Source organism: Telopea speciosissima, chromosome 11, assembly GCF_018873765.1.
Source record: "Telopea speciosissima isolate NSW1024214 ecotype Mountain lineage chromosome 11, Tspe_v1, whole genome shotgun sequence".
In the NCBI taxonomy this organism is placed as follows: Eukaryota; Viridiplantae; Streptophyta; class Magnoliopsida; order Proteales; family Proteaceae; genus Telopea; species Telopea speciosissima.
This window is the reverse complement of record NC_057926.1, coordinates 13,873,828-13,888,843: the sequence shown is the minus strand read 5'-3', so window position 1 is coordinate 13,888,843 and position 15,016 is coordinate 13,873,828. Positions and strand designations below refer to the sequence as shown.

The following is a 15,016-nucleotide window of genomic DNA, read 5'->3' as shown; positions in this document are numbered from 1 at the left end:
AAATAAAAGGAAATAACGAAAGCAATACTAAAGTAAGAAAGAAACTTAACCAAATCTGAGAAGTTGACCAAGGGCGTCGCCCAACAAAAAAGTTGCAATGATGTCCAAGAGTCGTTATCCTTTGCCGATTAATAATCTATATTTTGTCTCTCTACACCAGAGTTCAACCTTCCCAATACTCAGCTCCTGCTTCGGTGTCGGTCTCTAATAGCATAGCTGCATACCAATTCAGACACAATGAGTTTAGTACGTTAAGATGTTGAATACTTGACACCAAATATACTCTTACATGATACAAAAATACAGTTCTACCAACAAAATAGCAATAAAAAGGGCACACCAAGTGCCCAAGGCTTCCGCCACTGTGGGGTCTAGGGAAGGTCATAATGCATCAGCCTTAGCCCCCGCTTCGCGCAGAGGCTGTTTCTTGACTCGAAACTTTGACCTTTAAGGCCTGATTTGGTATGATTTCTATTTCAATTTCAAGGGATGATTTATATTTCGAAAATTGTTTGGTTTGGTTTTGCACCTTATTTCAGTAAAATAGAAATTAAATAGAATAGCAAATCTGAAATAGCTGAGGAACTGTTTCAGTTTTAAAATTGAAATTGATTTTACTCTTGCTCTTTAATGAGCACATGGTTAATTTGATGGTGAAGCAGTAATTTCATGTTAAAATAAAACACCACCCTTCTCCTCTTAATGGTTGGTTATTACACCACCACCATCCAAAGAAATATAGAGAATCTATTCTCAAAAATTGAACTACCAAATGGATTTTTTTTTTCTTGAAATATTTCAAATTGATACAACCAAAACAATTTAAATTTCTTGACCAAAAATATATTTGTTGACTATTTCATGAAATCAATCCGAAATTGAAATAGAAATTATACCAAATCTGACCTATAGTCACAATGGTGCAACCTTACCATTGAGCCGAGGCCCGCCCTCACCAATGAAATAGCAATATAGGTAGTAAAATAAGGAACAGTAAGGGGGAGGACCAACAATCCACTGAATCAGATTACAAAAGTCAAATTGATAGCCTACTTTGAAGACCCAGGGGGATTACATTGATGAACCCCCCCCCCCCCCCAGGGGGATTAGAAGATCTAGCACGAAATAGCTTCAACCATTCAATCTAAACCCTGCTCCCCTTGATAGAAGACAAGGACACTGAATGGAGGATCCAACTTCCTTGATGCACACAATCAGGCTGTTGGTGGAGGATAATCTTTACAGTCTACTAACATAAATGAGTGTCCGATTCAATGTTTGAAGTAGCAAACCCAACAGTTATAGGCTTTACCCATTTGTGTATGGTGAGTCCTCCCTGCCACGGTAAGATGGTGACTTGCTATAATGTCCACGATAAGGTGACAGACTGCGCCTTGGGGAACGACCACGAGGACTGTAACTCCTGCCCCAAGCAATAGTTGCAAATATAACCAAACATAGCAAATCTCCAACCAGTTTAAGTAGTAAAATCACAAAATGACAACCTAGAGTGGTACACACAAACATTTGACAGAGGAACTGAAATTTAGTTTCTATAAGCAGAAGACAAAAAACAGACCAACATTACATTACACATAGTGGACTCAGAGCCCCCCCTCCTGCTGATAGTTGTTACCCCACTCAACAAAGCACAAAAGATGGAACTCGTCAGAATAATCGTTGGCGTATTACCTCTGAAAGTTCCATCTATTATACAAAACCCCCATTACACATAGTGGGATTGATAATGCAAATGATCGAGGGAGAACAGTAGAAAGCTACACCACAAATTCACCTGTGACCATAGCTTGGACTCCTCCAGAATCTAGGGCTGCGGCTACGATGCCTTCCAGAACCAACACGCAAGCGGCATTCTCGAGCAAAATGACCAGGCTCACCACACTCATAGCACGTCAAGTCAGAACCTCCTGAACGACCACGACCACCACCCCGGCCACCACCACCACCACCACCACCATAACCCCTGGAGTTGTGAGATAGTTCGACTCTCCATCCATTCTTACCTATTCCAAGTAAAACCACATCATTAGATTCCCTCCCAACATTGGAGTGAGACCTGGAGTAGAAAGTGCATCACAATGTAGTGTATCATCCAGTTCAACAATAGGTTCAACATAAAACAAAGGACACTGTAATTAATCAATAAACAAACTGCCGTGAGTATTCATAGAAGCATGTTAGCAGTGTTTTCCCACATCCAGTGATTGCCTGATATATTATGTTTCAAGTCTGCAAGAATGATGCAGATAAGTCACCTAAAGGGCTTATTTTATTGAAAATAAGCTTTGGGTTGGGTTATGTAGGTGTTGGGCTTTTTATCCCATGGGTTTACTTTGTAATTTGCGATTTAATGAGCCTAAAATATGGGTAGAAAGTAGGAAAAAGTGAATTACTTCATTAGTTTAGCCAGAGTCCTGTTTTGAGTTTGTTTCTTTCCTTATTTTGGTTTCCTAGTCAGTTTTTGTTACCTTATTACTTAAGGATTGTGTTAGGCCTTTCCCTTTTAGCGTTTCAAGTCTGTTTTTGAGTCTTCCATGTAAGTTTATAAGGGGCTACCTCGTACACGAATTTGATTAATAAGATTGAGGGGGAGAAAAAATAGGGGGGGAAAAAATAGCCTCGTGCTTTGTTATATGAGAGAGTCTGGTGAGATGCCATTGGTGAGAGACCAAAATACGATGAGAGACCCGGGAGAGGGTGGGATACTCGATCAAATCCTATCCTTCTTTTCTATTTTCTTCTTTGTTTCTATTTCAATCAATTTCATTGTGTGGTCTGCTTACAAGTTCTTCAATTCTTGCCTAGAATTTTGAAGATCAAATCAGCATTAAACTTTATTCAAGAAGATCCTGCCTGGGGCTAGGTCCTAGGTGATTCAGCTCTACATTAAAGAAGCCGTTGGGGGGGGGGGGGGAAATAGAGTTTTGAAGGGCTAATAATCAAACTCTGCTAACTGAAAATTCACCCTACTTACTAATCCAGACTTGTCCCTTCACCAGACGGGCACATTTTCCTCTATGAACTCCTAACCCCTTCTCAAACAAAAAAAAAAAAAAGAAACTCGCCCTCAATACTTGACCAATTTGAACAGGTAAAAAAACCACAAGACGCAGACATATCCTTTGAAGAATGGAATAAATACAACAGTTGCAAAGATTCCATATCAGTGATGAAATGGTGGCAAAGATCCTTAGCATGCAGTTAGTAAAAGCACGACGAGAAACTTAGATTAATTGCACAAGGAATGTTGCACAAAGAATGAGATATTGTGCACAAATTAAACTCCTATGTATTTCATTGATAAAAACAATTGAATGCACTTCATGGTTGTGGTAGGATCACACGAGCATCATTACAACCAAATTACAAGCAAGAATATACTCTAAACCACCTTATTGATCAAGTCAGAAGGATGCACACTGTCGACTAGTTATGGGGGACCGGAAACGAGAAAGGAGAAGCTTGGAAAAAATCAGAGTTGTAGGGGGATGGAGAAGAAGAAGAAGAGGGGGGATAATGAGTGCACACACACAAACTCAATTTTCAATTCATTCTTCATTATCTCCAATGATGAGGAATTACATCATATATAAAGAGAAATAAAAGACTCCTAAAATAAGACTCACTATATAACTGAGAAACTCATCATTCAAACAAGGAAGCTAATTATAGGGATGTAAATTGATCGGATTCAGATCGGATACGGATCGGATGTGATCAGAGCCGGAAATTCCCTAGCCAAATACGGATACCTCTAAACAAATTCGGATGCGGATCGGATTCGTATTTTCGACCATCCGTTTACATCTCTGCCTTGTGTAACCCAGACCTTCCCCTAGCGGATACAATTCACTCTCAATCCATATCTTTTAGATCATGATTCTCTTTTCATCATATACTAGAACCTCTTTTTTTTTTTTTTTTTGTGGTAAATATACTAGAACCTCTTGAATCTTCAAAAACCTTAAAAATCATTATTTATTTAATTTTTTAATATTAAGTATTCGGATTTTTTTTTGGACGGATTGTAATCGGAGTATTCGGATTATTTTCTGGATATCTCTAAACGAATACGGATGTCCCTAAACGGATACGAATGCGGATTCGGATTTGGATTTCGGTTATCCATTTACATCCCTAGCTAAAAACAATTGGAAACTAAATACCCTAGTAGCTAACTTCTAAAATAAAGAGAATAAAATAAACTAAAAACATTATCTCCCCAAATAACATAAATTCCTAAAATCCTACTAGATCCAAACACCCAAACTGGACCTGGTTCATCTCCGTCTGGATACACAACTGGGTTTGGGTCGGCCCGGTCCAAGGTTCCCCTACATCAATTATCCCGAAGTTTAGAAGAATAGAATCAAAATCGTGTGATTGATGCCAACAATGAGTCCACGTTCAACTTGTATAAAATCCATGAGCCAAAATTCTCGAGTACTACACGTTTCGACCTGGCCAAAAAGTGAGTTGGGCCAAGATCTCGACGAGTTTGGGTTTTTTTTGTGTTCTTTATTTTTGAACTCAATGACTGGTTTCGATGGATTATAGACCTAGTTTGGTCATGAAAGTCGGTACACAGCCTATTTTGGGCCATTTAAACACAATGACTATCAAATTTTGAAAAATCAAAGTCCAAATAGAAGGGAATTTCACTTAGTAGGAAACCAAGACAGATGGTACACAACCTATTTTGGGCCATTTAAACACAATGACATTATCAGATTTTGAAACCAAGACAGACACTTATTATGCCTAATATCATTTAAGTAAATGTATTTGTATTTCATTTACTTGAGATATTATTCATAAATAAACAAATACCCCCCTATTTGAATCCAATAAAAATAGTTAAAAAAACTCAAATTGCAAAAGGATAAAAATCTCAACCCCCAGTTCAAGAACAAATACAGGATTTTCAGCGGTAGGTGCAATTTTCAACTTTCTAATGTGGGGGTTTTTCTCAAATCTAAAAATTCCCATTTCTTAATATGGTAAAACATTGCGCTTAAAAACCAAAAGTGCAGTAAAATATTCATTTGTTTTGACGCCCAAAAAAATATTTTCATTCAAAGCGATTTTGACAGCATTCACGCAAACCAAATTAAGTTTGACAGGTACATAACTTCTTTAAGATAAATCAGATTTAAACAATCTTGGACCAACTGGTGCATTACCTTGGACCGACCCAAACCCATTTGCGTACCCATATGAAGACGAACTAGGTCCATGGGTTTTTAGATTCAATAGGACATTTAGGATTTATTTTATTTTGGGAGAGATAAGTAATCTTCTATTTAGGTAGATAATATTTTATTCAGTCAATTTTAGAAAGTGGGATACATTAGCAAGTGTTAGAGTTGGTTAGGAATCTCAAGAGATTGTTTCCTTGTTAAGATTTGTTTCCAAGTTTGATAGGTTTCCTTTGTTAGTTGGATTTCTTGCTTTTAAATAGCTTGTATTAGGATGAAATTAGAGACAATGAAGAATGAATTGAAAATTGAGTTTGTGCGTGTGCATTCCCCCCCCCCTCCCCCTTCCCCCTCCCCCCTCTCCTTCTTCACCACGATTTTTAGTCCATTGGAAGTCCTCCTTTTTCATGCAATCTGTGACAGGAGACATAATGGAACTAAACCGGTAAATAAACCTCTATAGAAAGTAGCTAAGCCATGAAAGCTTCATACCACATAAAAATTGGTCGGTTTTAGCCACTCAACAATGGCTTGTACTTTCTCAGGAACAGTGGATACTCCTTGTGTTAACACAACAATCCTAAGAAAATGACTTGATCACTCATAAAGGTGCACTTCTTGAGATTGGTGTAAAGCTTTTCTCGTTTAAGTACTTGAAAGACTTATCGCAAGTGATCTAAATGGGAAGACGGGGTTTTACTATAGATGAGGATGTCATCAAAGTAAACCACTAAGAACTTGCCATTGAATGGTTGCAAGGCATAATTAACCATTCGAAAAGGACATCCTTTGTTTTGAAGATTGTCTTCTCCATTCGTCCTCGGGTCTAACTTGAATTTAGTGATACCCGCATTTGAGATCAATCTTAGAAAAGATCGATGAGTGAGCCATCATGTCTAGCATGTCATCAAGTCTAGGTATAGGGAATCTATACTTGACAATAATTTTATTGATGGCTCCTATCAACACAAAGACGCCAAATGCGATCCTTCTTTGGCATTAGCAAGGCAGGTACCGCACAGGGGCTAAGACTCTTCCTAATGAATCCCTTCTGAAGTAATTCACTACTTGCCGTTTAAGTTTGATGTATTCCTTGGGATTCATACGGTAATGGGGTAAATTTGGCAAAGAAGAACCTGAAACTAAATCAATTGCCTGCTGAACATTATGCATTGCGGTAACTCATTAGGTAGTTCCTCGGGAAATCGGCTAGGGCAAAAATAGGTTATTGTTGAAATTTGGGGCTAGGGTTTGGATCGATCTCCAGAAATAGGTGGGATGTTGTGGTTTGAATGGGGTAATAGCAAAACAGCTTGGTTCAAGTATTCAATTATGTGAAGGTGTTGTTAAGAATTTTGGGAGATGGGAGGGAAAATTAGGGTTTTGGGGTGGTTTGAAGGATTTGGAGAAGAATGGGTGTTGAGAGGATGATTCAAACTTATTATTGTTGCAAACAAACCACCCAGGTTTCTCTCTCTCTCCACGAATCAGGTATCAATCACCTGCAAAACCGACACGATATCAGGATCGGAAACTAGCAAAACTGTTACGTATACCTCAAACCACGCCACCCTACCCACATGGGTTTAGTGCACGGTATCGGATCAAGTATCAATCACCTACAAAACCGATACGACAATGATACGTTATTGGCATGGATCAATCATATCAAACAAACTAACCCCTGATTTCCCTTTTAAAAAATAGGATTTTTGATTATTTTACCCCTTGCCCGTACCATGTCACCGATATGATATCGAGATCGAAAACTAGTAAAACTGTTACATATCACCTAATACGGGTGATACGATACCAATACCTCAAACCATGCAACCATACCCCCATGGTTTTAGTGCATGGTATCGGATCAAGTATCAATCACCTGCAAAATCGATACCGGATGGCATGGATCAACCGTATTGGACAAATTTGTCCTTGGTTTCCCTTAAAAATAGGATAGGATTTTTGACTGTTTTACCCCTTGTCCGTACCGTGTCACCGATACGGTATCAGGATCGAAAACTAGTAAAACCGTTACGTATCACCCAATACGGGTGATACGATACCGATACTTCAAACAATGCCACACCACCCTCTCTCTTAACATATTTCATATTATATATAATATTTATTATACTATATATATCATATAATATGTACTATATAATATATACATATTATATGAATAAATATAAAAAATATAATATATTCTTCACTTAAGCATACCAAATATATTTTTCATTTTATAATCTATTATGTCTAGTAGTAACCAAACGATTATTGTTTATAGGTCATAACCTATTATCATAATTAATTATTCATAAATAGGTCATAAATATAAGGGAAGCAGTTTTCTGTTCGGGAGTGTGGCCTACGCCAGCACTCCCATGTGTCTATCTCTCTCCTCCTTAAAACAAGGGGGTAGAGGTGTCTTTTCAAATAAGGAGGAGAGAGATAGACCAATGGGAGTGCTGGCCTAGGCCACACTCCCGAACAGAGAACTTTCTCCCTAAATATAACTATAAACTATGCCAAAGAGAGCCTTAATTGAGTGCAATTAGGTTCAAGTATCTGAAAATACTTAGTGCTATGATTAAAACCCTAACATGCAGCCACTAAATGATAGGACAGCAAGCTAATCAATGCAAACAGTCCCTAAACCAGTGGGTTAATTAACTACAGTCATAAACAGGGGAATAATAAGCAAAACAGAAACTGTGGAGGTTGGGGATGGTATTCATGCAATAAAAATAAAAATAAAAAAAGGAAATTGAAGTGCATTCAATGCCCCAAAGTAATGGGTAATGTAGAAAGGATTCAACTAAGAACCACTCTACAGTAGGATCGATAAACCCACAAACCCAAAATAGAAACAAGAGGCAGAATTAGAAAGTATATGAAATCAACCAAACCAGCCAAAGGAATTCTCCCAGCTTTGGATCGAATGATGCTTGTACAGGGTAGAAACACTGCTGAGAGTTTCAATTGATTCTGATGGTTGAGCTGGAAGATAGGACACCAACTCCCAAAATAGAAACTAATTCTCTGCAGGCCAAACCAGCCATGTGACGGTGATCAAAACTTAGATCGAGAGTAGATCCATAAAGAGAGGGCTCTGCTGCAAGTTTGATGAAGTTCTGATGGGTAGAAGTGAAATTATGGGGGTGGAATGAGGGGGAATTGAAAATCATGTGGAGGGAATGGTAGGGGGAAAACAGTGTTTCAAAAACCAGCAGGATTGGTGGAGAATTGGAGGTGTAATGGAATTAGAAGGTTGCAGACAAGAGAATTGCAGAGATGCAGCACAGCTCCAGTCGAAGGATCACCCATCAGCAATAATCAGTGAGGGAGATGTCTTCAGCCTTGAATATTGATCACCAGCAACAGCAGCAGCACACTCAAGTAGCATTTTGGGTAGAGGGACATTCACAACAGCCTTCAAATGATGTCTCCAAAAGCAGCAACAGTCACAGGCAGCAGCAGTCACCAACAGTGAATCGAGCAAGGTAGGGGAAGACGGAAGAAAACAGGAGAAAGGGGGATAAAGATGCTTCGACTCTGTCAGCCAAGTTTCTCAATCCTTCAAGTCATGTGAATCACTTGAGAAAGGAAACAAATTTGCCAAAGCAATCCTAATTCCCTCCATCAAAACATCTCAAGACTTTCACTGTTAGACTCCCCTACCCCCTAACTTGACTTTACATAACCCTAACACAAAACCCTAATCCTAATTTCACCAAAAACCTATTTTGACCTAGCTAATTCACCTGTTCATAACAGATCCTGGTTTACTGGCTCCTAGTTTGGTCTTCTACCAATCTAGGACTACATTAAGTGGTATCAAAGCCATGGGTGAACATGGTAGCATCCGATCCTAAGGCTACAATACTTGAGATGCTTCAAAAGTTCTCTGCTGAACAGAGAACTATAGTTGGAGAAATGAGAGCTATGAATGAAAAATTACAGTAAATTGAGCAATGACAAGTTACTCTAGTTATGGACAGCAATCTACCCACGGAGAAGGACAGATATGAGGTGCAATCCCAAGTCCATCGACCTCCTAGAAGACACAAGGAAGACAGGGACAGAGATAGGGAAAGGTACAGAGATCACAAGGAAGATAGGTATAGAGAATACAGAGACTACAGGAAACAGTCTAGACCTCCAAAGGCATTCGAGTTGAGGGAATATGATGGCAGACCAGATCCACTAGTATTTTATGATTGGTTACTTGCTTTGGATGATTATTTTAATTGGTATGATTTGCCTGAGCATAGGAAGATGAGACTATCACATACTAAGCTAGTGGGAAGAGCACATAATTGGTGGAGAATCCACATGAATTATCTTGACTACCCTTAGTAGAGAACCCGTTACAAGAGCAGGGATGAAGATTTAAGTAAGAAATATTTACAACTGACGTTCAAAGGTCTACAGCAAGGTAAATTAAATTCCCTTCGACAAAAGTCCTTCAAATCTAAAGACAACTTGAAGCCCCCATCCATGAGAGAATTAGTTTGCAAATTGAAGAGTGTTGCAAATCTGACATCACCAATGTTAAATCAGCAACTGAATACAAATTTACATTGCCGAAGGAAATTGAGAGAGCACAAGTTGAAGACAAAGCTGAAGTGAATTGTGATGAAAAGAAAGAGACAATGCCTGAAGCTTCAAAGATGGAAAGTCACCACATAGAAGAATCTACTGAAGAGATCAATATCGAAGAGAACAAAGTAGACAAAGCTGAAACAGCAGAAGATGAAGAGGTGGTTGAGAGCACTCCATATGAAATTGATGGTATTCAAGATGTTGTTCTTGAAGGCACAGCTTGCGCCTCAAATCTTACACTATTGAAAACTCTATGAACACGACATACACATTTGATATTGATTCAGAGGTTGAGCACATAGAGTTTGTTCTGCCACCATGATTCTTTGAAGAGAGAGCTCCACGCATTGACGACTACATTCATAAAGTCTATAAGCAACCAGAATTTTGTTTGGGAACGGTCAAGTCTACAACCCACATGTTATTTTCCCCTCATCACTACAGTAGTGGTGAAGAGAGTTGATGCAGATTCATCACCAAAATAGGCTTGTTTTATTAGGAATAAGCCTAGGGTTGGGTTCTATACATGTTGGGCCACTTTTATGGGCCTAAATTATGGGTAATTAGGTTTGCATATGGGATTAGTTGTTTTAGTTCCATACTTAGTTTTATAGTTTTATTTTGGTGTTTTAATTTAAGTGAGTTTAGTAGTTTTCTTTTAAGTATTTAAGTTGGGCTGGATTAGGACTCTGTTTTGTAACTATTTCAGTTTCCTAGTCAATTTAAATTAGCCGATAGGTTAAGGATTGGGTTAGGCCTTTCCTTATTGGTGTAGGAGTCTATTTTTTTGTCTTTTATATAAGTTTGTAAGCGAGGCAAACACGGAAAACGAATTTTGATATTAATGAAAAGCTTTTGTTGCTCTTCTTCTCCATTAAAGATTTATGTCTTGGGTTTGATAAAGGCTGGAGGGATCAGTGTTTGATCACATTGACACCTTGCGGTAGGAAGCCCAGGTGGTTAGTTGGTGGGATTGGTGTTTGATCTTATTCACACCTTGTGGTGTGAAGCCCAGGTGGTTCGTTCAAGTTCTCTTTGTTCTTTTGAAGATCTCTTTCAAGTTTTAATTCAAGATTCGATTTTTTATTCAAGTTATCAATCAAACAAGCTGCTGCCAAGGATAATTCTACAACTCCAGTAAGTTTGGAACATCCCAACCATAACCTTTCTTCTTCTAATCCTTTAAACCACCAAGCCCTAACATTCCCCCATCACTGAACAACACATTCCCATAACCTAAATTCTGCCCAGACCAAACCAGCCAGAAAAATCCCTCCTTTTTTAGTTCAAACTCTCCACCCCTGCCCCCTATAGCACTCGATCCAAACCCTATCCCCATCCTCCCCCTCTAAACCCTAGATTCCCCTATTTTACACTTTTCAAAAACCCAAAACCCTAACCCTAAATTGTTGTTAATTCAAATCAGCATACTTCCCTCCATTAAAACATCTCAACACCTTCACCGTTAGACTCCCCCACCTTGACTTTACATAACCCTAACACCAAACCCGAACCCTAATTTTAGCATAAACCTATTTTGACCTAGCCGATTCACCTGATCGTAACAGATCCTGGTTTACTAGCTCCTAGTTGTTCTACCAATCTAGGACTAAATTACTTTACATTATAAAGAATGCAGTACTTGTACTCAAGTTAGAAAAGAAAAAAATAGAAACTAACCTGCGACATAAAATAGAAACCAAGTCTAATTAAAAATAGAAACTTAAGCCAACTATCTAAATCTAAAATTAGAAACTAAACTAAACTTCTGAATCCCCAGACAGTAGACAAAATTGACCCTTCTAAAAAGTCTTCACATGATCTGGTCTTAGGCCCCACAAGATCTTCTAATATTATTCCACCACGGCAAAACAAGGGGTTGTAGTACTGTTCACATGAACAGAAACGTGAACAGTGTTTTGGCCTCTTTTTCTTCATGTTCAGTCCTACATCAATGTGCTGTTAAGAGATTAATATAAACTGGGGAAAGGGGAAGAATGAGAATTCAGAGGGGGGGGGGGGGGTGGAGTCCACAATAGCAACAGTAAATAAAGGAGAAGAAAATAAGTGAAGAGCAGAGAACCTTACCTGGCCGAATGATAGAGAGGAAGAAGAAGAAGAAGAAGAAGAAGAAGAATACCACATTTTGGGGGGGGGGGGGGGGAAGCAATCCACGATAGAGAGAAGAGAGGGAGCAGCCGAGCTTGCTTCTTTTAATTTCAATTCAATGATGATCCATCATTGGGGTTTTACAAGGCTTTATAAACCACTTAACCCTAAATAGAATATTCCATCGTAATTGGAATAAAATATACTAAGTACAAATAACTTAAGTTCGCACCAAAAAAAGATTTAACTTAAGTGAAAATACCCATGGGTCAGTCCATCGAACAAAATAGACCCAAAATAACCCAAATAAACTAACTAGACTGCACTATATCGAACCAAACAAGAACTCCATTGATACAAGTAAGCAAGTAGGGGATGAAATCATCGAGTAAATCATGGGCTGAAATCAGGACAAGAATCAACCATCGAACTAGGAATCAAAGGCTGACATCATCATTCATTCTCCTAGCAACACGATAGCCTTTAAACTCATCATCCATCCATATCTATGTTGCAGTGGGCTGATCTCTACGTCGTCGTCTCTGGTAAACTCTGAACTGTAGGCTCAATGGGCTGATGTCCTCATCAATTCTCCCCGGCTTGGAAGAATTCACCACTAGTGAATAAAGACACTGGTAGTAATCAAGCATGTCCGGATCGAGCCGTTGCAGCTCCTCAGTAACGATCCATGTACTGTCAATCTCTGGTCGTCCACGTCACTTGACCAAGAACTCTCAAGAATCACCCTCTCGTGTGGATACAACCCTCTCATCTAGGATTTTCTCAACTTCTTCAGCTCTATTATCAAACTTAGGCACATGTGGTAAAGTAGTAGTAGGAAGGGAAGGGGTCTGGGCAACAGCGTCACCAAGGTCATTGTTTGCAAGAAATAATTAACCGCAAGCATACGGATCAATCGTAGCTACAGGTCGAACTCAAGGAGATGTAAGCCACTCTATTTTACTAACTTAAAAGCAATGCAAAGTGAACCAAATTGATTAAAAAGTGGACTAAACTAATGATAATTAAATTATCGCGTCTTAATTCACAAACATCTAGCGAATTGAATTAGCGTCCTAACACACAAGCATCTAACCTATCAATACTACTGCGGATTGGAAGGAATAACTCGCAGCCACACACCACAACAACATAAAAAAAAAAAAAGTAAAAGAAATAAGAGATTACAGAGAGAGAATGAGACTAAGAGATTAGAGATGAAGGGGCTTGAACCGGATTGAAATTGCTTGCTTCTCACACTTGAAATGGCGCTACCAAATCTGAAATTAAAATAAAAATAATTAAATTAAAATCCTACCATAATGCATAATGATAATAGTAACTAAAAAAAATAAGGTCCTAAAAGCATAATTGAATTAGAGAGGTAGAGAATGAGAATGAAAATAAAAATAATGGAGAATGAAAATTCCTAATAAAATGGAGGGATTAATATGGAGATGAGAATACTAATAAAATAAAACTAATAAAAGAAGAAAGAGGTAAAGAATAAGAAGAAGAAATTAGAAACTAGAAGAATTAAGAGGTTAAGAAGAAGAAGAACATAAAAAAAAAATAAGAACTAAAACTCCCTTCTACTAAAGTTGAAAGTGCATGAATTAACTAAACCTTGCATTAATGTAATTTGATGAAGCTTGAACACTTGATTAATCCTTGCATGGCTTTCTCTTCCAAGTCTCGTAACTCTTCTCACTAGAATTAGAAGCCTAGACTAGAAAGCTTTAAAACTAAACTAGAATTAAATTATTATAACCAAATTGAAGACATGAAATTAAAGTATGAATCAAAAGCATTACAATCATGGAATTGAAATCATAAAATCAAACTAGAACTTAGAAAGCCAAAAACTAGAAGAAGAAAAGAAGAAATTTCACTAATCAATTGAACATGTTTACAAGAGAAGGCATGGGGTATTTATAGGGGAAAGAGAGGAGAAGGGAGAAGAGGGAGAGGGGCTCCATGGTTTTGGGGCCTCTCTCCTTCTAAAAAACGTGGAGGGGAGAGAGAGAGGGAGAGGAAATCCAAAAATAGGAGAAGAGAATCTTCTCCTTCCTCATTTACATTCCTTGAATCCCAAGAAAAAAATAGAAACTAAGAGAGATAAGAATCCTAGGTAAATAAACCTTCTATTTTTCAAAAAGTAACTTTCTAATTCTATCTTGTGCTTCCTTTTCTTTGTAGCTGTCTTCTCTAAACGATGAGATCAAGGCATCTTTGACTTTTCAACCTTCCAAGGATAAGAGAATATTTTTCAAAAGAAATCTATCCATAGTAAAATTCCAAAAGTGCCCTTGGAAAGTTAAAGGAGAGAGAGAGTGATGATGATGACTAGGATTTCCACTCAATCAATTACTACAATGCCCATCATGTCCTCTGAAACTCGTGGAGCCTTGTGTGCTCCCTCTAAAAATCGTGGAGGGTATGTAGGCCTACAAAAATCATGGAATCTTATGACAATATGGGTCCCCCATGTGGATAGCAGCTCTTCTCTCTCTACAAGATTGGAAAATTGTCGAACGGTCCTGTACTTGCAGTGGATCTCAACCACTGATTAGAAGTACCTTTCTTGATGCCAAAAATATCCTTGGGAAGTGGCAAAATGGCTATGGGCTTGCATTCCATCTCTTTTCTGACCTATTATCCTTTCTTGGCCTGAAAAGAATAATCGACTGCATGGAGGCCTAAACGGATGCGTAACTGAATTCCGTCACGTCTATCTTGCTCAAAATTTAGCCATGAATACAGCCATGCAAAAACATTGGGCAGCTTTACGTGTAAATTTGGACATGCAGCTCCCGATAGTCCAGAATAGCAATAAATAGTCCAAAAACCTGAAAAGCACAAGAAAGCACCGAGCAACTCTATCCAATGTGGTAAAATGCATGCTTTATGTCCTAAGATTTCACACATAAATGTGCTCATCAGATTTCGCCCCACTTAAACGTTACTTGTCCTCAAGTAAACAAAAACAAAAAACTAATCTAGAATGCAAAAATCCGAACTCACTTTCGTAGGAATCACGGTTGCACTTAGCATGTGCAACAGGCCTTTGAACCCCTAGG

The 15,016-nt window shown here is 38.4% G+C and overlaps 1 protein-coding gene across 2 annotated transcripts in view; it reads right to left on the bottom strand.

Annotated features, from left to right (window-relative positions):
• Positions 1-15,016, bottom strand: part of LOC122646780 (serine/arginine-rich splicing factor RSZ22-like) — a 30,350-nt gene continuing 15,334 nt past the window's right edge. Inside the window, exons 4-6 of one of the 2 annotated variants that reach the window (XM_043840381.1) lie at positions 1,796-2,024; positions 1,313-1,414; positions 1-216 (exon numbers count right to left, since the gene is read on the bottom strand). In XM_043840381.1, the coding sequence (XP_043696316.1) occupies positions 180-216; positions 1,313-1,414; positions 1,796-2,024 (368 nt within the window). In that variant the 3' untranslated portion in view covers positions 1-179. Of the gene's footprint in view, positions 217-1,312; positions 1,424-1,795; positions 2,025-15,016 lie in introns of both variants that reach the window. The other variant, XM_043840380.1, reaches the window with a different exon arrangement.